Source organism: Pelobates fuscus, chromosome 3, assembly GCF_036172605.1.
Source record: "Pelobates fuscus isolate aPelFus1 chromosome 3, aPelFus1.pri, whole genome shotgun sequence".
NCBI classification, from domain to species: Eukaryota; Metazoa; Chordata; class Amphibia; order Anura; family Pelobatidae; genus Pelobates; species Pelobates fuscus.
The window spans coordinates 229,986,337-230,011,872 of record NC_086319.1 but is presented as its reverse complement, the minus strand read 5'-3'; the positions used below and the strand labels follow the sequence as shown (position 1 = coordinate 230,011,872).

Below are 25,536 nucleotides of genomic sequence, written 5' to 3'. Positions count from 1 at the left end.
CAAAAGTGGTTGAAGGGGGGGGGGGGGGGGGGGGAACGGACCGACTCTCCTCCCCCCCCCCCCGGCCCCCACCCCTGAGCGGTGAGTGGGGGCCCTAAAAATAAGGGTGGCACATACTGCCCCCCCGGCCCCCACCCCTGTGCGGCCGGTGGGGGCACTAAAATTATCAATAAGGGGGGACCTATTGTCCTCCCCCGGCCCCCACCCCTGTGCGGTGGGTGGGGGCCTTAAAATAAAAAATAAGGGGGGGGACATACTGGCCCCCCCCCCGGCCCCCACCCCTGTGCGGCGGGTGGGGGCCCTAAAATTAACAATAAGGGGGGGGGGGCCTACTGCCCCCCCCCCGGCCCCCACCCCTGAGCGGTGGGTGGGGGCCCTAAAATTCACAATAGGGGGGGGACCTACTGTCCCCCCCCGGCCCCCACCCCTGTGCGGCGGGTGGGGGCCCTAAAATTCACAATAAGGGGGGGGACCTACTGCCCCCCCCCCCCCGGCCCCCACCCCTGAGCGGTGGGTGGGGGCCCTAAAATTCACAATAAGGGGGGGGACCTACTGCCCCCCCCCGGCCCCCACCCCTGAGCGGTGGGTGGGGGCCCTAAATACAAAGGGGGTGGGGACCCTAGTTAACCCTCTCCCCACCCCCCCCCCCAAAAAAAAAAAACTTATCTCCCTACCTACCCCCCTCACCCTAAAAATAATGAGAGGGGACCATTAACTAAAAACCTGTAAAAAAAATGAGATAAAATCAACTTACCATTCGATGTTTTCTTTCTTCTAAAATCTTCTTTCTTCAGCCCCAAAAAAGGCCAAATAAAAATCCATAATAACCGACGCAATAAAAAAAAAAAAAAAAAAAAAAACCCGAGCGCAAAAAAAATAATCCATCTTCACCCATGGAGGGCTCCGCGCAGACTGAGCTCCGCAGGGCGGGGGAAGGCTTATAAAGCCTTGCCCCGCCCTGCAATTAGGCTAAGAACACTCTGATTGGTGGGTTTAAGCCAATCAGAGTGCTCTTTGTCATTTTACAAGCGTGGGAAAGTTCTTTGGAATTTTCCCACGCTTGTAAAATGACACAGAGCACTGTGATTGGATGGCTTGAAATCCATCCAATCACAGTGCTCTTTGTCATTTTACAAGCGTGGGAAAGTTCTTTGGAATTTTCCCACGCTTGTAAAATGACACAGAGCACTGTGATTGGATGGATTTCAAGCCATCCAATCACATTGCTCTGTGTCATTTTACAAGCGTGGGAAAATTCCAAAGAACTTTCCCACGCTTGTAAAATGACAAAGAGCACTCTGATTGGCTTAAACCCACCAATCAGAGTGTTCTTAGCCTAATTGCAGGGCGGGGCAAGGCTTTATAAGCCTTCCCCCGCCCTGCGGAGCTCAGTCTGCGCGGAGCCCTCCATGGGTGAAGATGGATTATTTTTTTTTGCGCTCGGTTTTTTTTTTTTTTTTTTTTAATTGCGTCGGTTATTATGGATTTTTATTTGGCCTTTTTTGGGGCTGAAGAAAGAAGATTTTAGAAGAAAGAAAACATCGAATGGTAAGTTGATTTTATCTCATTTTTTTACAGGTTTTTAGTTAATGGTCCCCCCTCATTATTTTTAGGGTGAGGGGGGTAGGTAGGGAGATATTTTTTTGGGGGGGGGGGAGGGTTAACTAGGGTCCCCCCCCCCCCTTTGTATTTAGGGCCCCCACCCACCGCTCAGGGGTGGGGGCCGGGGGGGGACAATAGGTCCCCCCCCTTATTGATAATTTTAGGGCCCCCACCCGCCGCTCAGGGGTGGGGGCCGGGGGGGGGACAGTAGGTCCCCCCCCCTTATTGATCATTTTAGGGCCCCCACCCGCCGCTCAGGGGTGGGGGCCGGGGGGGGACAGTAGGTCCCCCCCCCTTACTGATCATTTTAGGGCCCCCACCCGCCGCTCAGGGGTGGGGGCCGGGGGGGGGGGCAGTAGGTCCCCCCCCTCATTGATAATTTTAGGGCCCCCACCCGCCGCACAGGGGTGGGGGCCGGGGGGGGACAGTAGGTCCCCCCCCTTATTGATAATTGTAGGGCCCCCACCCGCCGCTCAGGGGTGGGGGCCGGGGGGGGACAGTAGGTCCCCCCCTCATTGATAATTTTAGGGCCCCCACCCGCCGCACAGGGGTGGGGGCCGGGGGGGGGGACAGTAGGTCCCCCCCCTCATTGATAATTTTAGGGCCCCCACCCGCCGCACAGGGGTGGGGGCCGGGGGGGGACAGTAGGTCCCCCCCTCATTGATAATTTTAGGGCCCCCACCCGCCGCACAGGGGTGGGGGCCGGGGGGGGACAGTAGGTCCCCCCCTCATTGATAATTTTAGGGCCCCCACCCGCCGCACAGGGGTGGGGGCCGGGGTGGGGACAGTAGGTCCCCCCCTCATTGATAATTTTAGGGCCCCCACCCGCCGCACAGGGCGGGTGGGGGCCCTAAATTATTATTGATAATTTTAGAAAGCGAGCTGAGCTGTCAGTCAGACAGCTCAGCTCGCGAACGCGCATTCCGCGCACATGCGCGGTAAAGCGCTCAGGTTCTTCATAGGGCGGCATTCAATGCCGCTCTATGAAGAACGCGATTGGTCCAGCGCGAAGCCGTCCCATTGGGCCCCGCGATTTCGTCATTTTGACGAAAAAGGGGGCGCGGCCTAGCGGGGAGCTCGGCGCTGGAACGGAGGTAAGTTTTTAATATAAAAACACCGATTTTTTTTTTTTAATGAATGAAAGTTCATATAAAAGCAAGAAGGAAGGCTGGGGGACCTGTGTTTCTTGCTTTTATATGGTGACTATAGAGTCCCTTTAAAACAAACATCATATGCCAAGAAACAATACAAAGCAATACAAAGTATGAAGAACAGGCTCCACGAGGTGATGTGCAAAATTACTCCATCTCTGTTGTCATTTAGATATACATGTATTTTGGTTACTTGTGTGTACACCTGTGTATTTAAATACATAAAGATGTTAGACACGTGTTCTGACCAATAGAAATATGTGATGGTATTTAAATATGTTGGATGTAAGCTCGTATGTTTACATGAGTAAGGCTTATATAGCCAAAATGTTGTAACTTTTTCTATGCTCCAGAGCCTTTGGGGGTTTTAATAAAGATGGAGTAATGTTGTACATTATCTTGTAAAGTCTTTTCTTCATTCTTTGTATAGTTAGTGTGGCAGGGAGGTGGACCTGCAGAATGATGGTGCTCCAGGGATTTCTCTGAGTGCAGCACAGCTCTTTGACTACATACTAAAAATCTGAATTGTGAATAAGGATGTGATGATGATTTGTGTTTGGAGAGTTAGAAATTATATGGCATTGAAACCTTCTATTAAGTGAAGCTCGAAGAAAGCAGTCAATGTGATAAGCAGCTTAGAAGTGCTGAGTTAGGTAGTATTTTGCAATCAGAGCAGATGCGTAGCAGATTTTGGGGGGCTTTATTAGTTTATCTTCCAGACCAGAACCAGCGCCATGAGAATCACAAAGTCGAAAATGAAGTTCATGGCTTCTGGTCTCTGATCCTTTTGGATCATAGCCCATGCTCAGTGGCGTACACACAACCCATGGGGCCCCGGTGCGAAAACTGATCCGTGGGCCCCTGCGCGCTTACTCTGTGCGGGTTGGGGCCGCAACACATGGCGGCAGGCACCTGGTTGCAGGGGTCGCAGGGCTGCGACCCCTGCGACCGCAGTATGTACGCCAGTGCATGCAGGTACACATACACTTAAAGGACCACTACAGACACCTAGATCACATCAGCTCAATCAAGTGGTCTGGATGCCAGGTCCCTCTAGTTTTAACCTTGCAGCTAAAAACATAGCAGTTTCAGAGAAACTGCTATGTTTCACTGAGGGTTAATCCAGCCTCTAGTGGCTGTCTCATTGACAGCCGCTAGAGGAGCTTCCGCGATTCTCACTGTGAAAATCATAGTGAGAAGATGCTGAACGTCCATAGGAAAACATCGAGTAATGCTTTCCTATGGGCGGTTTGAATGCGCGCGTGGCTCTTGCCACGCATTCGGAGCTGAGAGGCGGATCGGGGCAGAGAGATCCACAGTGCCAAGGGAGTTCGGCGCTGGAGAAACGTAAGTGCTTAAGACTAGTGATGTCCCGAGCGGTTCGCTGGCGAATAGTTCCTGGCGAACATAGCTTGTTCGCGTTCGCCACGGATGGCGAACATATGCGATGTTCCATCCGCCCCCTATTCGTCATCATTGAGTAAACTTTGACCCTGTACCTCACAGTCAGCAGACACATTCCAGCCAATCAGCAGCAGACCCTCCCACCTCCTGGACAGCATCCATTTTAGATTCATTTGGAAGCTGCAATTTTTTTTTTTATTATAATTTTTTTTCATGCTAGGCTGAACGTGCGTATATCATGGCTAGTTGCACTGAGGGTATGAGTATATAGCAGTACATTGTTGTGAAAGATGGCTGTCACGTTTAGGGTGTAGCTTGCACGTTATCAACTCTGTATTTATATCAGCAGCTCCACCACTAGTTATAAATCAAGTGTGAGTCGCCCCATGAGATGAGACTAGTGAATAACATAATACATGAACGGTTAAGGTAAAGGCATGTAAGGAACTACGACAATAAACTCTTTAGGAGGTGAAATAATAACATGTTTAACCCCTTAAGGACACATGACATGTGTGACATGTCATGATTCCCTTTTTGTCCAGAAGTTTGGTCCTTAAGGGGTTAAACGCTTGCTACTTTACGATTAGTTAAGGTGCAGAGAGCAGTTCATGTGATCAAAGGCATGGTGTGGAGGATCGGCTATAGTGGGACATGCTTGTCAGGCTGCTGTTTACTGCTTGTGCTCATCCGATCCCTTATGGGAGCCAGGTGCAGACCCTGGAAGTCCTTGATACCTGGAACAACAAAGGCAAGTCTCTGGCTGAGTGCCGGGTTCGCGGCTTGAGGTGCTGGAAGCTTGTTTTGTCGGGTGGTCGGAACTGTCCCGGTGGTGCTTCACGTCCATTGGGGGATTGTGGTGGCTTAAGGTAGAGGCGAGTGCTTGACGTGGGGCAGGCTCTGCATTTCTGTTTGTGCCTCCGGTCCCGTCTTCGACGCCTTATGTGTTGGTGGATTTTAATGGGGACTGCTTCGCTTAGCTGTGGTGGAGCTTGTTGGGGCTGTGGTGGAGCTTGTTGGGGCTCCCTGCTTGTTATTTGCTTCCAAAATTGATTAAAGAGTCTGTCCAGCTTAGACTCAATATCCTGCCATGCTTTGCTGGTACCAGGAGGACACGCGGCTGCCGCCATATTGGGAGAGTCGCAGATGAGTATGTCAGCCTGGGCGGCTGTGCTCTGTGCGTCCATTAGCTCCAGAGAGCCTCTCAGGGGTGGACCGGGATAACCCCCATCGGTCCGAGGGTGGGGGTAACGGAGCTCCTGCCGGGAAGTAGCTGCTCCTGGGCATCCCAGGATCGGGAGATAGGCCGCCTTTCCCGCCCGGTGAGCACCAGGCCACACTTACCACGCGGAGGTAAGTAAGACTCTGTCGAGTTGCTGACCACTATTAAGCATGTCGGGTCGTCAGGTAGGAGCTGGGTCCTCCCCTTCTGGGGTGAAATTCGCTTGTTGATAGCTGCTTAAAGTGAGATTTTGAGGGAGCTCACACAAAGTGCTTCTTTCCTCCATGACAGCTAGGCCCCGCCCCCCGGAAGCTGCATTCTTAGTGAGAGGAGGGACATTGTAGCTGCTGCTGATTTAATAGGGAAATCAATAGCTAGGCTAGTGTATTCAGTGTCCACTACAGTCCTGAAGGACTCATCTGATCTCTGCTGTAAGGACAGCACCCCAAAAAGCCCTTTTTAGGGCTAGAACATCAGTCTGCTTTTTTTATATTCTGGTGTAACAGTAGTGTACATTTAAAAAAATAAATACAGGGGGCTTGTTGTCACCTTTTGGGGACCCTTGGTGTTGTACGTGGCTGGGTGGAGGAAGAGGCCTTCAATTACATCAGTGAGGACAAGGAACGGGACATGGCTAGCTTGGTATCCAACCTTGTGCAAATGGGGAGTTTGTGGTTGTGCAAATGGACTGTTTGCGGTAGTTTGCGGTGCGTTAAACGGGGAGTTTGGTCTGTCACTGTGAAGCGGGCGTAACCCTTACACTACCTGATCGATACAACATCATACTTGATGTTTTAAAGCACGTTATTCCAAACAATTTAGGAATGTTAGGTGATTTGTGCCCTTTACGGATTAAAACCAGACTCTGCATCAACTATGTAATTTTACATGGGAATTTTGCCATGGATCCCCCTCCGACATGCCACAGTCCAGGTGTTAGTCCCCTTGAAACAACTTTTCCATCACTATTGTGGCCAGAAAGAGTCCCTGTGGGTTTTAAAATTCGCCTGCCTATTGAAGTCTATGGTGGTTCGCCCGGTTCGCCCGTTCGCGAACATTTGCGGAAGTTCGCATTCGCCGTTCGCGAACGGAAAATTTTATGTTTGTGACATCACTACTTAAGACACACACACACACTCTCATGAACAGATGCAAACACACTAGCTAACAGACACACACATTTACTGACAGACACACACTCATTGACAGACATACATACACACTCACTGACAGACAGACAGACACATACACACTCACAAAACACACACTCACTAACAGACGCACACAAACTAACACACTCAGTAACAGACACACACAGTAACACACTCACTTACACACTCTAACACCAACACACACTATAACACTAACACACACTATAACACTAACACACACACTGACACTAACACACACTCTAACACACACACTCTAACACACACACTCTAACACACACACACTCTAACACTAACACACACACTCTCTAAAACAAACACACACACTCTAACACTAGAACACACTCTAACACTAACACACACACACACACACACACACACACACACACACTCTAACACACACACACACACACACTCTAACACTAACACACACACACACTCTAATACACACACACACTTTAACACTAACACACACACACACACACACTCACACTAACACACACACATACTCACACTAACACACACACTCACACTAACACACATATTTTTTTTAGAGGGGATTCCCTGGGGTCCAGTGATGTCACCCGCCGGGCAGGCAGGCGGCGCGCGAGGGAGCACTGTCCCCTGAGTGCTTCCTCTTCAGCTCCCTCACGCGCCGCATACTGATGCCGGAGCCAGTATATGTATCTCTCTCTGCCTGTCTGTTTGCCTAAATATTCAATAACCATTAAAACTAATAAACTGTACACTAATAATCAATAGAAATGTCAAAGCACAAATTAATTTTGTGTAAAATGTTCAATTATAGGTGTAAAAAAATGATGAAACATTTCATTCTTTATGTGCTTTTTACATATTAGCACATCTGTTTCAAATATATTAAAATGTATTGTTATATACTAATATTATGGTAATGTCAAAACTGAAAATTATTACGTTTAACTCACCTAGAGGCGTATTAATCATATTCTTCTGGCGTCCAGTTAAACATTCCTTTTAATATTCGTGTAAAGGTCTTTTCTCTAGAGTATTGATTTTACTATGAAGTAGAACATGTTTAATCTCTCACAGTTTAAAGAGTGTTTTATGAGTCAGAGGTTATCAAATTTCAATAATTGTGCAACAGATGTTACAATCATTGACGTCTTCAGAAGAATTTTACAGTAGCGAAAATAATTGAGATCTATAAATGAATAATTGCATGGTATGTTACTGTATTTTTTAACAAAATTGCATATGTTTTATAAGTTCAGATATTATTTGAGGCAATAGTATTAAATTCGCAAACCTTTTACTTAAAAACAATAAACAAGTTAAAGTGAGAGATGCAAGAGGTATGCAATAACTGAAACCTACAGCTAAAACATTTAGTACAATTTGTGTTAAATGGAAATATTTAGTTATTCAGAAAGTTTAGGTGACATCCTCCTGAACCAGTCCATATTTGCAAACACCACCATAAGCAAAAACACATTTTGGCCTCCACCTCTTCCAGAAGATCTTCTGGGTCCTCTGTTCTTTGGACGTAGAATCATGTTGAAGTACAGTTGATGCAGTGGCGGAAGATACACCAGCTGTGTATCTGAACCAGTTGTGTGGTCTTGGCATGCTGAAGAGGGAAGAAATAGTGGGAGCCTCAAACCTCTAAAGCATGGGCTCCTGGAGACTAGTCTTGGAGTTTGGCTGACTATAGTGGCTCATGTTGCATGAGGTCGGAACAGGACTCATGGCACAGAAAAAGCACAAGGATTGAAGATGTTCAGCAATTTTTGCCAAGTCCCAGTAGCTTCAATAAAACAATGTGCTACCTAAATATAATCTTCTAAACAGTCTTGGCTGTCTAAAGTGTCTCATCTTGAATGGCGTTGGCATGGGACTCCTTGTAGAAAAATCACAAGAATTGAAGATATTCATCAATTTTTGCCAAGTACCAAAAGCTTCAATAAAACAATGTGCTACCTAAATATATTCTTCTAAAAAGCACAAATCCTCTTGGAATCTTAGTTTAATGTGAAGCTGACAGTTTATGTGTGTGTTTTATACTTTTTGTTTTACTTGTTTTTTTTTTCAATTTGACAATTTTTATTGCGTTTTGGTGGGTATAACAGAATGTACACAGTAGACAAAAACAATATTTGACCGTATTCACGGCTTCATCAGATCTGCCCATACATGTCCTATTCGTTCTTTTATACCCATCTCAATGGGTAAACACAGATGGTTGGCAATCAAAGTCCATTACCTTAGCGTTAGTATCAATTAAATACATATATACAAAAAAAACTAATCGTACTTTATTATGAAAAACTTCTTAATTAAAAGTATCTTTATATTACTATACTTGCTTAAAAAAAAAACCTTCATAGGTATCATAAAAACCTTATGAACATATTAGAAATGTATTAAAAAACAGGAAAAATGTATATGTTGTTACAAATCACATAATTTCCTAAAGGAATATATTTCAATAGACATACTTAAAGAGACATTTTGAAGCATGTCTATTGAAATATATTCCTTTAGGAAATTATGTGATTTGTAACAACATATAAATTTTTCCTGTTTTTTAATACATTTCTAATATGTTCATAAGGTTTTTATGATACCTATGAAGGTTTTTTTTTAAGCAAGTATAGTAATATAAAGATACTTTTAATTAAGAAGTTTTACATAATAAAGTACGATTTGTTTTTTTTGTATATATGTATTTAATTGATACTAACGCTAAGGTAATGGACTTTGATTGCCAACCATCTGTGTTTACCCATTGAGATGGGTATAAAAGAACGAATAGGACATGTATAGGCAGATCTGATGAAGCCGTGAATACGGCGAAATGCGTCATCACGCAAAGCTACGCACCTTACGTCACGCATACAAGGAAGTCCCTCCTCCCGGAAGTTTTTTCGGATACAGACGGTAACCACAGCAGCAAACACAACAAAGGGAACAGTCGACACCCTGAAGCTGCACTTTACCGAACTTTGTATTTATTTGAAATTTGGATGTGAAGGAAGGTGACTATTCTATGCTGTGCTGGGCAAATAAATATTTTGAAGTATCTCCGTTTATGCAGTCCTATATCTGAAGAAGCAGTTAAAGCTAGAGCAGGCTCTTTCTGCTCTATGTTTGTGAGTGCACCCTTCTGGCATTTATTATTTATATATATTTTTTAAAACGATTTTACACTATTGTGTTTTTTATGTCTCTCTTTTTCCTTTATGTATAATTCGAGAGGACATATGTATGTATAACATTTGTTTACACATCTGAATGCACTTAAAACACTTTGCACTTTATTATAATATATTGCACTAGTTGCACTTTGTATCACTTGGGTCTTAAAGACACAGCGCACCTTATCATGATTTTGTATTCACAAGAGTGTTTTGAGAAGTTTTTACACTTATTTTTTGGTGCAGCTTCATTTTAAGGTAGATTACATTGATTGGAGACTAGTATTTTACGAGCGCCTACTTTTTACTTGTTTTTTGTGTATAAAAACAATATTTGACCGGTTGGCGAATTGGTATGTACAAACAACAATTACTATGCTGCCATACGGAATTAACTATTCTTCAGCATCTTTAAAGGTGCTGGTCTTTGTATACAAATTCAAAATCCTCTCCCTTTAATCCAGGAATTCATCCCATATCTCGCTGATTTTCTCTGAGGATGTGCCCATGTCAATCTGCATATTTGCTATTTTTGTGTATGACCAATTAAGAGAATTTTTTGTGATAAGTTCACTTTCTAGTGGAGTTTGGGTGGATTTCCTTCAGCAGTCTCTTAGAGTGCTGTTATCAAGACCTGAAATAGATTTTTGATTTTTAAACAATTTTCCATTGAGGGACTAAAGTTTATGCTAAGCAGTGATGATTTTTCCTACCATTAATGGGCATGACCCTGGCTAAGACCTATGGCTTATTGGCATCTCCAGCAAGTGTTAGAGCAGTTTGGAATAATGTAAGACAATCTGGAAGGAACAAGATACAGTCTGTTTTGTATTTTTCACAACAATTGTAAATGTGAAGAGCTGGCTGTAAGTCCTTCGTAAACACTAAAGGATTTATCTTGGTGTATAATATATTCCCAGGTCTTTGTGCCACACCTTCATAAACCCAAGAGTGTCAGTGGGTGCATTCCTGTTTATATACTCATAGCAGGTGGAAAATACCATTATGAGTACATTTGAAAGCATATTCCATTTTTAAATGGAGAGAAGACGTTTGTAACTCAGCAAAGGGTCTCAACACCTTCATTTATACATGTGATATAAGTGAGTGCAACCCTGGGATGTCCAGAGTTTGTAAATACATTTTGGCCTATACTCCTCCAGTTTGGCCTCTGGGTGATGGCTATTATGTACCTCTGCAAACTCATCCAATTGGGCCACTACATGCAAGGTCTGGTGCCCAGATTCCGTATAATTTTTGAGGATATCTCCAGCTAATTTTTGCAATTCCTGCAGCAATTTGTCAGACATAGCATCCAGCATAGCCTGCAGTATCCCCTGTGTAAATGGCATGGACGATCGAGGATCTGCATATCAGCTCTTGGTCTTCCATTGTGATTTGGCTTTGGCTGGGCCTTTCCTTGTGTGTTTCTGGCCCTAGAAAAATTTGCCTTCTTGATTTTTTTTTTGTGTTGTATCAAGCCAACAATTCTAATTGCCCTGAACACCCCATCCCCAATGTGAACAATATTTCCGCTACCATCATGTATTGGAGCTTTAAGAAAACTGACCTAAATGCATGTCTATTTTAAAGGCAGGCCTGTTTCAATACGCAGAACACCTCCAACTAGAAAAGAGTTCACTTTACAGAAGGATAATGACCCTAATCTCATTATCAGACAATTGCTCACTGCAGTAATTTAAAACCAAGAATCTTAAGAATGGTCCAGCCAATGGCAAGCGTTCAATCCAACCTAACCAAGGATTGAACAATTTTACTAAAAATAATGGTGGAAATTTGCAGGATCCAAAGTTGTATAGCCTTACCCCAAAAGTTGGTTCTACTAAGCATCATCTCATTAAAGTAGACATACTGTATAAAACAAATGGTAAAAATCCCAATTAAAGCAATTAAAATTTGAGATGGAAACCCAAGCAAAATTATTGAAATATAAAAGGCAATTCTTTTTTTATGCAAAGCACTGTATTTCTATATTCATTGCTCCAAACAAAGATGCATTGTATGCTATTCTACTTTCAATTTTATGTTATCAGAAAATTGTTCTCCTTTCCAGAAATACCCTAATCATAATATGTTTGCTGGCAGATACCCATGTTTTAATGTTCATCACAGGAGTAAAACATGATGATATTTTTTTTCTTTCACAATTGTTTGCTCAAAGTAATGGAATGTAACCCAGTTTGAACAATGGTATTATTCATCAAAAATAAATAAATAAATATTTCTGAACTACATTTGCCTGTTAGCACTGGGGCTTTCTGCCCATAATGTTTCGTTGTAGCATTATATAAATATTTGTTGCAAATCATTCTGTAATCTCCTCTGCAGGAATAATAACAATACTATATTGGCAATCACTCTATCAATCTATCCCATTGTACAGCGCTACGGAATTTGCTGGCGCTATATAAATAATAAAATAATAATAATGATAATTTGTCTTAGAATTGTTTATACAGAGTCAGGAATGTCCTGCTAGAATTTACATAAGTATGTCCTAATAAAGTACATATTTGGTTGGATTCTCTAATCAAAGAAAGTTTACTTTGCTCTCTGATAAGCAACCCCTCCATTTAAGTGTACAGGAATTGCTAATCAGTATACAGAGTAAAATGCTATTCTGCTAAGAGAATTCAGACTGCATTAGTACATACTAATGTGAAGTTGTTCTTTTTTGCACTTTCTAGAATGTGTCTCGAAAATAATTGAGCCATTTAGTTTCCAACTATTACTACATTAATAGCATTGCTTTATACTCTGTTTATGACAAGTACATATTTAGTCAAGGGCTGGCCTTTTATTTAATTTAAGCCTAATGCATCATTAATTAGAGGAATTTGAGTCTGAATACCTTTTAGTTTGGTTAAAGTTATTGCACTTAAATAGATAGAATTACTTCATTTCTGGCAAAACACTTCCATTCTTAACATACGCTTGGTCTAAAACAATACAGATATGCACTTGATACTTGGTTTTGTTCTAACAATTATCTCGAAACCGGTAATTCCTGAAATTGTAATCTATACTCTAATGGGGGGTGTTAGCTAGAATGATGGATAGCTCTGGCAATCTATGTTCAGTGAGCTAGGTGTGGTTTGTGTTAGGATATTCTGATTTGCCTGCAAGCTATGTAAAATAATATGCAATATAAACAACATTAATCTATCATTATGTGCTTAAATAACTTATCAATTGAATTTTAAATGTGGCGCTAAACCCACAAACAAGCTAATTAGAGAAAGTGTAAGCATAGTGAATGCACTGATGAAAGATGTGATTTATATTCTAACTCCTTCACATCAACTTTTTTTTCCCAGTCATTGTTTATTATAGAGACCTGTGTTCTAGTTACAAAATTTATATTTTACTGGGCTTACAACAATGCATTTAGTTGGTTATTTATTTTGACTTAAATACGTATTTACCTTAATTTTTATTATATTATCTATTAGTGAAGTATAGCTTTTGCTCCATTACGTCTATTTACTAGAGTGCACTCCAAAAACTACTTACACGTGGATCTCTAAAAGGTCTGTGCAATTTACTAGTGAGACGTGTAGCTAAAGAAACTTACCCAATTTGGCAGCTCCAGCATAAATAATTTCCCTGCATAAGGCTTTCAAGCTCGTGGTTAAAGGAGATGTGTCTACATTTATTGTTGTTGGTTCTTCATCAAAGGAAAACAGTGTTTTAAAATAAACTGCACCATAAAACATGCTGTTTCAAATTTACAATTAAGAGACCGTTGTAAGAATCCAGCTACTGATATCATACCTTGCCTGTGTTCACACGCTCTTTTTCTGTACATATATAAATATCCAAATTAAATATCACCTGTAGCCATATCACCTAATGCTTTCTTTTTGATAACCATCACTCCTCAGCCTTGTGGTTCAGTGCAAAGAATGTGTGAACACAGGCAAGGTATGATATCAGTAGCTGTATTTTTATCAATACAACTATAGAATGTAAACTCAATTGAGCAGGGTCCTCTTCAACCTATTGTTCCTGTAAGTTTATTTGTAATTGTCCTATTTATATCTAAATCCCCTCTCATGATATTGTAAAGCGCTACGGAATCTGTTGGTGCTATATAAATGGCAATAATAATAATAATAATAATGTGTATATATATATATATATATATATATATATATATATATATATATATGTATATATATATAAAGTAGGAGCTCTGTACTCCGGTCAGTTCCAAACAAATGCCCTAACTGGTGGTAGGCTCTTATCAAAAAATCAAATACAAATGAACAAATGAAGACGCTTACTCGAGAGTCTCAATCATTAATGATTTCAACTGTTCTTATTGCAGTAGTATAATTAAAAAAAACAAACAAATATGTACAGTTTGGTCCACATAGGACTTTTCTCAATGCTGTCTTCAGCAAAGTCCTGTTTAACCCCTTAAGGACACATGACATGTCTGACACGTCATGATTCCCTTTTATTCCAGAAGTTTGGTCCTTAAGGGGTTAAACTAAAACGTCGGCTTTTGTTGTTTTTGTAGTTATACTGCTGCAATAAAAGCAGTTGAAACCATTCAAAGCATGCAATAAAAGTAGTTGAAATATAACCTCAGATGAACAACAACACATGACATATTACATTGTCATGATTTATTTAACAAAAATAAAGCCAAAATGGAGAAGCCATGTGTGAAAAATTAAGTGCACCCTTACTGCTTCCATAGCAATTAAGAGTCTAAGTAGTAGACAGGTGCTGCTAATCAAATGCCCTAGATTAAACTGATCATCACTAAGTGTGACCATCTTTATAAAAGTTTAAGTTTTAAGAGTTTGCTGGTATTGGATTCAGTTGTGTGTTAACACAATGCCAAAGAGGAACGTCATCAGCAATAATCTTAGAGAAGTAACTGTTGCTGTGCTGACCATCAAACTGGGAAGGGTCATAAGGCCATTTCCAAACAATTGAAAGTCCACCAGTCTATACATAATTCTGATGTGTGTTCCAGTAAATGGTAATGTTAATTGTTTCAGTTTTGATCACGAGCAAGTTTGGTGTATTCATTAAACGTAGATAAGGAACAAATAGAAAGCAGTGTAACTCATTTTGAAAGTATCTCCAACTCAACTATAGTCACACCTTTGCTCTTGTTGACCAAATGTTGCTATTCAATTTTCAGTTTGCTCCATTTTTCCGTTTAGTAAATATACCATTTATGTGTTTTAACTTGGTGTAAATGGGTGTTTCAGTGGTGTGATTTCTATTAGTATGTTGGTACATGGTTAGGACCATTATAGCACAACTTTACTCTGACACTGTTTTTTTTTGTTAATAAACACGGCTCTAGTAATTTGTCCCGTATGTGTGTAAAATAAATACATATATTTTATTTAACCAAAGAAAGCATATTAATTTTAGGTATTTTTTTAAAACATATTTTTTATTTATTTTTTAGATACACTGGCCAAGTACTGAACAACAAATAACTGAGTGCTACAATAAAGGAAGAGAACAGGTAATTATTTCACAATTATAATTTTCAAAAAATATTTTATATTTGGATTTTATAGATATTAAAGTAGAGAGTGTAACCGTATTAGTCCAGTGATGTAGATGTAAAAAAAGAAAAAAAAAGAATAACATTTGTAACTTGTAATACCTTTTTTATTGGACTAACAGAATTTTGTAAGGACAAGCTTTCGGGGGAACTTCCCTTTCTCCCAAAAGCGTGTCATTCCAAAATTTTATATATATATATATATAGTTACTTAATTGCAACAATGACCAGTGAAAAATCGGCAAGCTAAAATGCTTTTTGTGATTACTCCTTTAACGGCATCTTCCAAGCACCGGAAAAAAGTAACAACTTTATAACAACTGTATTTCTGTATTTCTTTCTCTATTTTTATGTTGTGAGATTCAATTTTGGCACTTAATAAAGAGAAGATATTTTGTCTTAACTCTTTGGTGGAGTGCAATATTTCAGTTTGGTTTTTTTTCTTGCTTTTTAAGGGTCACCCTAATATGCATCCCTCATATATCATATTGGTGCTTTTATGAAAATCTAAATTCATTATAGTTTGTAACAGGAAAGCAGTGAACCATCTAATTGTTGATGTAATTGGATATAAGAGTACTATACAAGAACCATGAAAGAGAAAGGTAGAGAGTCACTTTTTCTTATTCATTATTACAGAACATCAGCTGTCAAAGGGCAATACTTGACAGCCAAGCACCATCAAAAGGGTGATAAAGGTCATTTCAAGATAGCTTAAACTGATGTTTTAAATTGATAATTTAGACAGCCTAAGCCAAGTTTTTTTCAAGTTGGATTAAGTCAATATTAGTTTTCCCTGCTTTGCTATTAGTATTTGCACAGTATTTCTTCTGAACAGTCTTTAAACTGGAATTTTGCTTCCTAAGAGACAAAGGTATATTTTTCATGCATATTTTGAATTTCTTTATCTTAGGAATGAATTAGAAAGCATTAGGGTGATAATTGTGACTCTCCAGTATTCATTTTACAATAAAGGATAACAAAAAAACTGGATTAATTTAGACTTAAAGCCAGACTAAGAGTTTTAAAGGTTTTTTTTCTGTCTTGAATATTTTCATGAATTATTGTTGTTTTTTTCTTTTTTTTTTTTTTTACAGAGTGAATGTTCAAATTTTATCCGTGTTATTCAGTATTATAATAAAACCCATCTTCTGGCATGTGGAACAGGAGCCTTTGATCCAGTGTGTGCATTTTTAAGAGTTGGACTACGTTTTCAGGTATTCATTATGGGGGGACATATTTCTGATTGATTTTACATTTCCTATTAATTGTCTATGATAATTTAATGGTTTTCATTTTAAAGGATCACTCACACCCTTATCACAACTTCAGCTCATAGTTGTTATAAGGACAGGAATGTTTGGGCACATCATACCTTGGTTTTCAATAGTTTAAGCTCAAAGTTGGGTCTTCTTTGCTGTCCCTCCCCCCAGCTTCTGTTTTCTCTGTGCTGCTGTAAGAGGACAGTTTAGCAGTATGGCCAGTGCTAGGCTGAGAGCACCAGCAGACATTCTCAGCCTATAATCAACTGCCCTGGTAATCCTTTATTATATTGCAGAGATGAAGGAAGCTTGTTTTAGGGTTAAAACATTGCAGAGTGCTTTAACCCTTGTAGACAACACCCAGATACTCCTGCCTCCATAAAAACCTCAATGTGCAGAAGTTGTTATGGGGTGGAAGTGTTAAAGGGACACTATAGTTACCAAAACTACTTTAGCTTAATGAAGCAAGTTTGGTGTATAGATCATTTTCCTGCAGTCTCATTGTTTAATTTTCTGCCATTTAGGAGTTAAATTGCTTTCTTTATGCAGTCCTAGCCACACCTCCCTGCATGTGACTAACACAGCCTTCCTAAACACTTTCTGTAAAGAGTCATCTAATGTTTACCCTGCCTTTACTTAAAATTCTGTTTCATTTATAATTTCATATTTACTGCTCTATTAATAGCTTGCTAGACTTTGCAGATGCCTGCTGTGTGTGATTAAAGTTCAATTTACAGAGCAGGAGTTAAAAATGTTCTGAAGTAAGTGAACCATTTTGGTTTCATGTAGGCTGTGACTGAGGGGAGGTGTGGGTAGGGCTGAATTAACAGAAGCAACGTGATTTCACTCCTAAATGGCAGATAATTGAGCAGTGAAACTTCAGAGGCATGATTTATACACAGAAACTGATTCATTAACCTGAAGTTGTTTTGGTGACTATAGTGTCCCTTTAAGTGTTTTAATGTTTCAGTTTTAAGCTTCACATCATCAGTCATATAGTGCATGTATAAGAAAGTGGATATACATTGTTAAAATAGACTTGTTCTGTTTATTTTTTGTCCCGTTTGTCAGTTGCAGTGGCCTTGTCAATGATTGTGTAATGTGCTTGTTGAGCTACATATTTTCAAAATAAGTTGTGTAGAAAGGTACTACCAGATTTAAATCTACAAATAGTGCAGCTGTAGCTACAAACAACATGATTGATGCATTCTACATATTTGACATAAATGTAAGCAAAGGAATAGACAACCAATTGAGGTTGGTTAACTTTACGTTTCAACAGTTGACTGATAAAAAAAAATAATAAAATTAAACTATATTGATTATAGTTATAATTGACTTGCTACCAGTGGTACTGATCTGTATACTTTTGTGTATACAAAAAGTAGCTTCTAAAATTTAAAAAATGCTTTACTTAGGTGAGACAGGGGGAGTTTAGTGAAAAAATAGCATACATTGAATAAGCCTGCCATACTGTCATGCATGCCATTTTTGTTTATATATAAAATGGCATATATATATATTACAGTATATTGGTATATTTGAAAGATATCAAACATTTGGGAGATTATCTATGTATTGTATGCCTTGTTTTGTTTTAAAATTTATATAGAAATGAATGTATGTTAATTTGTTGACTTAAGAAAAGTCATTACATCAATCAGAATAGTTAAGTTTCTCTTACAAAAATCTGTCATCTAGAAAATGTTTACCATGCCCACTCTGAATAGATGTATTTTTTTTTGGTATTTTTCACTACTAGTGCATAGATTACATTCCCGATCTTTTGGCAAATTTTTCCCTTCTCCGCCACATTAATACTGAAGTAAAAATGTATTAAGAATGTACTATTAATGATGAAATCAAGTTTTGCTGATGGTACTACATCCAGGAAGTAGAGGCATTTTCAGGAAACTTGAATTCCTGGACACCCTATAGAATTCACTTCAAACAGGACATTTGCCAATTGTTGTCACATGTTCTGTATAAAAGTAAATAGAAATGTAAAATACATTTGCAGAAGCACCAGAATTTTTTTTATCAGTGAGAACTAAAAACATAATTTGATAGTCTGTTATGTTTTAAATATTCCCTGTTTCAATCTGATAGTCTGATTTTATCACACTAACATTTCCACTAAGCTTAAACAAAGAAATAAAAAGTAAACAATGTCAATTTATATAATTTTTCCATAAACCGCATTTATGTAAAATTTGCTGTTTTAATCTATGTGTATGTTGTAGCCACTGTATGTAAAGACACTCCTTACTTACTGACCGGGTTCCGTTCCTACGACCCGGTCGTAGAACGAATTGGTCGGTAAGTGAGGAGTTAAGGGATTCCCTGCTCTGGTGCGTTCATCTATGTTCAGGGAAGTTTCCCCGAACATAGATAAGTGGGATTCATTGCTCTGCTGCATTGAGGGAAGTCTCCCTCGAACATAGACTAACACACCAGAAGAGGAAATCCCCACAACGGCTCGCACTTACCCTTGGTCATAAATGTGAGCCATCATAAAACAAGTAGGTCGCAAAATGAGGACCACCTGTATCACACTTTTCAATTTGATATTATGCCAATTTATTTATTGCAAGATGAACTTGGTAGTGAAAATGTAAACCACTTGACTTGTGGGTAGGTAGGATTTATCTGGACTATGACATCAACCAAATGCATTTTTATATTTAATTAAATTAATTGCACCACAAACTAGTTATTTAGTTCATTGGTATTGATTGTATTATAATGCTGTAGTGTGCATACAGACCTTTGCCTTCTGTTCCTATTAAATTGCTGTAAGTTCCCAGTGTGAGTAATTTTTATTATATTATTGTATTTTGAATTTTGTGCTCCCATCGTTAATGAATTAATTAAGTAATTGTATTAAAATTTGTTTAATTTTGTTGAAGTTTACTTAGGAATATATAAAGAAGGTCTATACATGTTCCAAAGTGTATACATGCTCCAAAACCTCATTGGATAACACAATGACAAGCTTGCTTTTATTATGTTGTGAGCACCTAAACATGGTGTCACATATTAAAGAAGTAGATTTAGTATCCAAAAAGTAGGCTTTTTAGGCCTTTTCTGAAACTTGGCATAGTAACATTAAGAAGAAGTAACCTTTGGTCAAATGGACCATCAATGAGTGAATTAACCAGCTGTCAAGTTATACTTTTTGACTGAAATGTCAAATATCCTAATTATATTAATAAAATAATGCTGCAATAATATATTAGCCTGTCTAAACTCCTGATAGGCTTTGGATTATAATGATTATGGTGTTTATTGGAAGCATTTTAGAGTCTGACATTGTACATCTGGAAGGCATTATCTATCATAACAGGTTCAATTGATGGTAATTAATGACAGATGATCAAAATGCAACAAATATGATACAAGTAATGAAGATATCACCTGTCACTGACACAAAAATAAATATTGTTTTATTCAAGTGCTCATTTACTTGACTGGGATGCAGTGACATTCTTATTTTATTTTTTTATATCATAAGTGACCTTATTAATGCTTTATTTTGAAATCACAAAATTCCTCTTTACTCACCTTAATGTTTATATAATTGAAGATGCCATACCTGTTGTGTTTTTATTTGTCAAATTTGATTAACATCTTATTTTATATATTTTTTTCATTTAGTGATCAAAATACATTGCACAATTTTATGATTAATATATATATATATATATATATATATATATATATATATATATATACATATATATATATATAGATAGATAGATAGATAGAGAGAACATTGTAACAAAGTCTTGTTTATTGGAATTTAATGTATATTAATTATTTTGCAAGTGTTCATGATATTGTTTTTTATAAAAATGTGTAACCACAAGCTCTAAGTATACTCATTATACAAACATAAAGTAAAAGATAGTAAGGTAACCTATTGCTATTCACGACTCGATAATGCCTCAGGCACCAAGTATATAGTAAGTTAGCTTTTAAAGTTTTCAGGATAATCAATTTGGTTATTTACTAAGAACATGCTTCAGGGTAGATATATGTCTTGATATACTAGAACACCACTGTTACTTTGGTTTCACCAATATGGCACTTACTTGGTTACTATTAGGAGGTGTTATTCAGCTGTAATGCTCAAAAGAGAAAATGTAACCACAGAAAATGTAAAGCAATTCAATAGATACAAAATGCCTTGCCGACAATGTCTGACCCTACAATGCCTCCAATAAACATTATACTCATTATAATCTAAAGCTTAACAAGGGTTTAAACAGGCTAATATGTTGTAATCAATATTAGATTATAATAATTAGGATATTTGTACAAAAGGCTGGTTTTTGCACTCCTAGTGAGAACAGACATAAGGTCATTATCCATGATGTGATGCTTGTCAGGTTACCATTTTTACACTGACAATTTACAGCACTGTGAAATGAACCGTACATTGCTGTTTCTCTCTGGATGCTGAGTGGTAAAGTAAACCTGTAAAATACATGTCTCTGCCCATGAGTATCCAACATGTAAAAAGATGAGGACCAAACTCTTTTATATGCTCTTAATTATCTTATTTTAATTGAAAGTACCATAATAAAAAACAGACTCCAGTATTAATCTGGACACGGTCTCTATATTCTCCTGATAATCTTATGTCCTGATTAATAGTGGGGATGGAGATGATACCTCTGCTGTGCAGCATGCACATCACTGTCCTCAAGTATTGTGGCTGAAGAGACATAACCAGATATGGTGAGCACTTTCTTCATTGATGGTCCGAAATGGTGAATTCCTCTTGGAAACCATCTGAATTGCAATTAAAGTCCATCCAACTAGATACCACAGAAGGATAGACATAGCATGCTTGTTGTTGGTGATCTTTCAAATGATGGCGGATTATAAAGTTGGAAAAATCCTTAAACGTAACTTTTATCATTACATTAAAAAGAAAAACAGATTATAAAGAGATTCATTATTATTGTAGTAGTGTTGCCACTCAGTAGTGAGTTACACTATGTTTATGTGCAAAATAAATTGATACCAGAACACATCATATGTGTATAAAAGTAGAAATGGAGAAACAGAGAAGAAAAAGACAAAAACATATTTTTTAACCAGTTTCTTCCTCAATATATCTAAGCACAAAAAAGATAAGTAGGAGAACAATTCGGAACTGATAATGCCAAAATAAGGCCGCTTCAACTCCTATTAATGGGCAGAAAAAAAAAGATTTAATGAAATCAAGAGGATAGTTAAGAGGACATAATTATATAATTCACTCCTGAATGGTAAAAAAATAAAAAATGAAATTTAAGGTAATGACACTTAAGGACCTACAATACTATGCAGATTGCACTGGTAGATAAAAGTAAATAATTTCTAACTGAAATGGGCCTAATCAGCTAGACTTCTCCCTTGAAAGGAGACCAACTGTTATAAAAAACAAACAAAAAAAATGAATGCATGTGGCATTTAAGCTGTCAAATTATTTGTATGGAGTAGACTATAGTTATTTCATATAGGATTTCATATTCCTAACTTATTCTACCATTTCGTCTGAATTCCAATGATGTACTTTTTTATCTACACAAGTTTTTTTGGGGTACAAATGAGTGCTGGGTACATATGATTCCCTAATTCATTAGACTTAGAAATCACACCTTTTCCATTAAATATTCCACCTTGTGCCCTTCTTTATTTGACGATGGCTGACTTTAGGAACAAAATTAGTTATTGAAAACATTATATTTTAAAAGATTATTACCAAAGCCGGAATGTCTTTGAGTGTACAATCTATACAAATACATTTCCTTTTTCAAATGAATGGCGTAGTGTATAAAAAAAAGGGGGTTACTACTCCATCACAAACATAAATAAATATATAAATGGAATGTGATAAAAGCAATTTAGTAATATATGGTGCTGCTTGAAGAGAATGATCATCTACCTCAGTTTTACATATCGGCGGTTTTCAACCAGGGTGCCTCAAGCCATCTCAAAGTGTGAACATATTGACTTCTGAGCTGTAATAAGCCGAATTTTGTTCTTATTTTTTTTTTTTTCACCAATAAAATTGGAACTTGCATTTGGCAATTCAAACTACTAAGGCTAAAAGCATGAATATTTCCCTAGTAAGACTGCAAGTAACTGTGATATTTATAAGCTGCTAACAAAAAAAAGTAGTTGTGACTTACAAGATAGGTAGGTGACCATTTCAAGCAACTAAGTCCCCAATTTAATATTTTTGGATAAACCTTTCAAATGGTCAGATATTTTAAAACATGTTTTAATATTTTGATATATTCATATTTTTGATATATTATTTTGAAAAAATAATAATTTTAAATTGTAATCCATAAATATTAAATCATTCTAAACTTATCCAAAAATATTAAATTGAAGACATGTGTTACTATAGTAAATATTATCACTACAATTACAATTTTAATTATCTAAATAGTGCCAACATATTCCACAATACAGTACATCAGGTAAAAGAAGACAAACAATTATTCCTAACAAAATATGTTTGAGAAACAGAAACAGTAGGTGAAAAGGGTCCTGTCTACGTGAGCCTACAATATAAAACAGTCTAAATAAATATTTTCAATGTTGTCAATAAATGTTTCAAGATTTGCACTGGTAAACCACAAGCAAGATAAAGTGAAGAAATATTGTTATTTCTATCAGCACCTCATTTAAATGGTTTACTGCAGGGCGTTACTTGAACATTTTTCAAGAATTACATCATTAAAGCATTTTCTTTGCTGCTTTTGGACAGCCACTTAGCCAGAAAAACAGGAATGCTTGATATTATTTTAATTGAAGCCAAATACCTTACGCAGCTTCAGACTTCAGATGTGTTTTCTGACATTCTTAGTGTGTTTGTAGAATTTTAAAAACATATTTTAAAGTTTTGAAACATAAAAAAGTTCCAATTCTAATTCTATTAACATTAAGAAATGTAGAAATATCGTTACTGGCAACACATTTTATGAATATGACTTTTAAAAGATTTTAAAATTATAAATGTTTCCAATTTGTTTCTTCCTTGAATATGACAGTTTTAACGTTACAAGGTTGGTGCTAATAGCATGGCAGGTTAAAGCTGTTTGCTCAGAATTTTTTTTATGACATTCCTTGGAGATGCACATAAAATAAACTGTCAGTTTACATGTGCGATTACACAGCAGACAAGAATTCTTCATTATTTATTTTTAACTCTTGAGGGGAATTCCTAACAAATTATTGTAGGATTATCTGTTTTGCAAATTGAAGCTGGAATAAATACATGGTATAATTTTATCTTAATTATCTTGTCGTAGTAAGCTGAAACAAATTTGCTAATGGCATTGTAAGTAAGATGGTGACAGGATGATGGTGAATGACAGATTGCCAGAACTGCAATTTCCATGATGCTTTGCCATGCTAAAGGGATGTTGATCTACCTTTTGCCATATTTATAACTATTACTGTATGCATAGACTTAAACTGAATATGTACAATATCATTTCAGATACATTTTTATCTTAAAAAGACACTATAAGCACCAAAACAACTTTAGCATAATTGAGTTGTGTTGATGTATGCGTTGTGTTTTACAGCCCTAGTCACACCTCCCTGCATGTGACTTAGACAGTCTGACTAAACATTTCCTGTAAAAGAGATCTGATTTTTAAACTTTTATTTCACAGCCTGCTTAATTTAGATTCTCTTAATTTCAATTCTACTAATAGCCTATCAGAGTCTCCTTTAGTCTTCAGTGTGTGGTTAAAGTTTAATGAAAAGAGCAGGAGATTAAAAAATAAAAAGTAAGCACACTGTTCTTTCAGTTCTGATTGAAAATGAAACCATTTTGTCATGGAGACTGTGAGTCACAGTTAGGGGAGGTGTGATAAGGGCTGCATAATCAGAAGCAAAATTGACTGAACTCATAAATGGCAGAGAATTGATCAGTGAGATATGACATATACACCAATACTGCTTCATTATGCTAAAGTTGTTTTTGCGTTTAGAGTATCCCTACTCTAAAAGCTACACTGAAACAGTTATAAAATATTAAAACAGGAAACAAGATTATCTTGGCAAGTTATATATAAAATCAGTTTTAATATTTGAAAGACTCCCTTACATATCCATATATGTGTACCATTTGTTCAATGACAATAATTTGGTCAGTTCTGATCACTAGTCTAAAGGCGGTGATGCTGCCATATACCTCTTCAAGAAGAGTACTTACAAAGAGTCAAATATTAGACTTAACATTTAAGTGTTGGGGAATGCTCTCTCATATCATATTGGAGTAACATGTATGACTCTACCACTTCTTGAATTTGTGAGCATTAAGCCAGTGTTTTGAGTGGAAACAATGTTCTTTAAGCCAATACTTGACCTTCAACCCCCAGAGGCAAATTATCAAGCTAACTGAAAGTAAATACTTATTTGCAGACATGTACAAGGTGTGTATTTTTAACCCCTGCACCCGCAAATGTTAAAACATTTTCAATAAGTATTTTAAAAACTACTGTATTAACATGTTTGTTTTTTATTAGAGATGTCCCGAACGGTTCGCTGGCGAATAGTTTCTGGCAAACATATGCGATGTTCGGTCCGCCCCCTATTCGTCCTCATTGAGTAAACTTTGACCCTGTACCTCACAGTCAGCAGACACATTCCAGCCAATCAGCAGCAGACCCTCCCTCCAAGACCCTCCTACCTCCTAAACAGCATACAATTTAGATTAATTCTGAAGCTGCATTCATTTTTTTTTGGTATTATTTTTTTTTTTGTGTTTACTATACATTATCCTCCATAGCCAGTAACCTGTGTTTATTATACATTTTCCCCTATAGCCAGTAACCTGTGTTTATTATACATTATCCCCCCATAGCCAGTAACTTGTGTTTATTATACATTATCCCCCCATAGCCAGTAAACTGTGTTTATTATACATTATCCTCCCATAGCCAGTAACCTGTGTTTATTATACATTATCCCCC

The 25,536-nt window shown here is 37.9% G+C and overlaps 1 protein-coding gene across 1 annotated transcript in view; it reads left to right on the top strand.

Annotated features, from left to right (window-relative positions):
• The window catches only part of SEMA3E (semaphorin 3E), a 152,836-nt gene that overhangs the window by 89,320 nt on the left and 37,980 nt on the right, over positions 1–25,536 (top strand). Inside the window, exons 3-4 of the mRNA XM_063448190.1 lie at positions 15,183–15,242; positions 16,382–16,501. Coding sequence (XP_063304260.1) covers positions 15,183–15,242; positions 16,382–16,501 — 180 coding nt within the window. The remainder of the gene's footprint in view (positions 1–15,182; positions 15,243–16,381; positions 16,502–25,536) is intronic.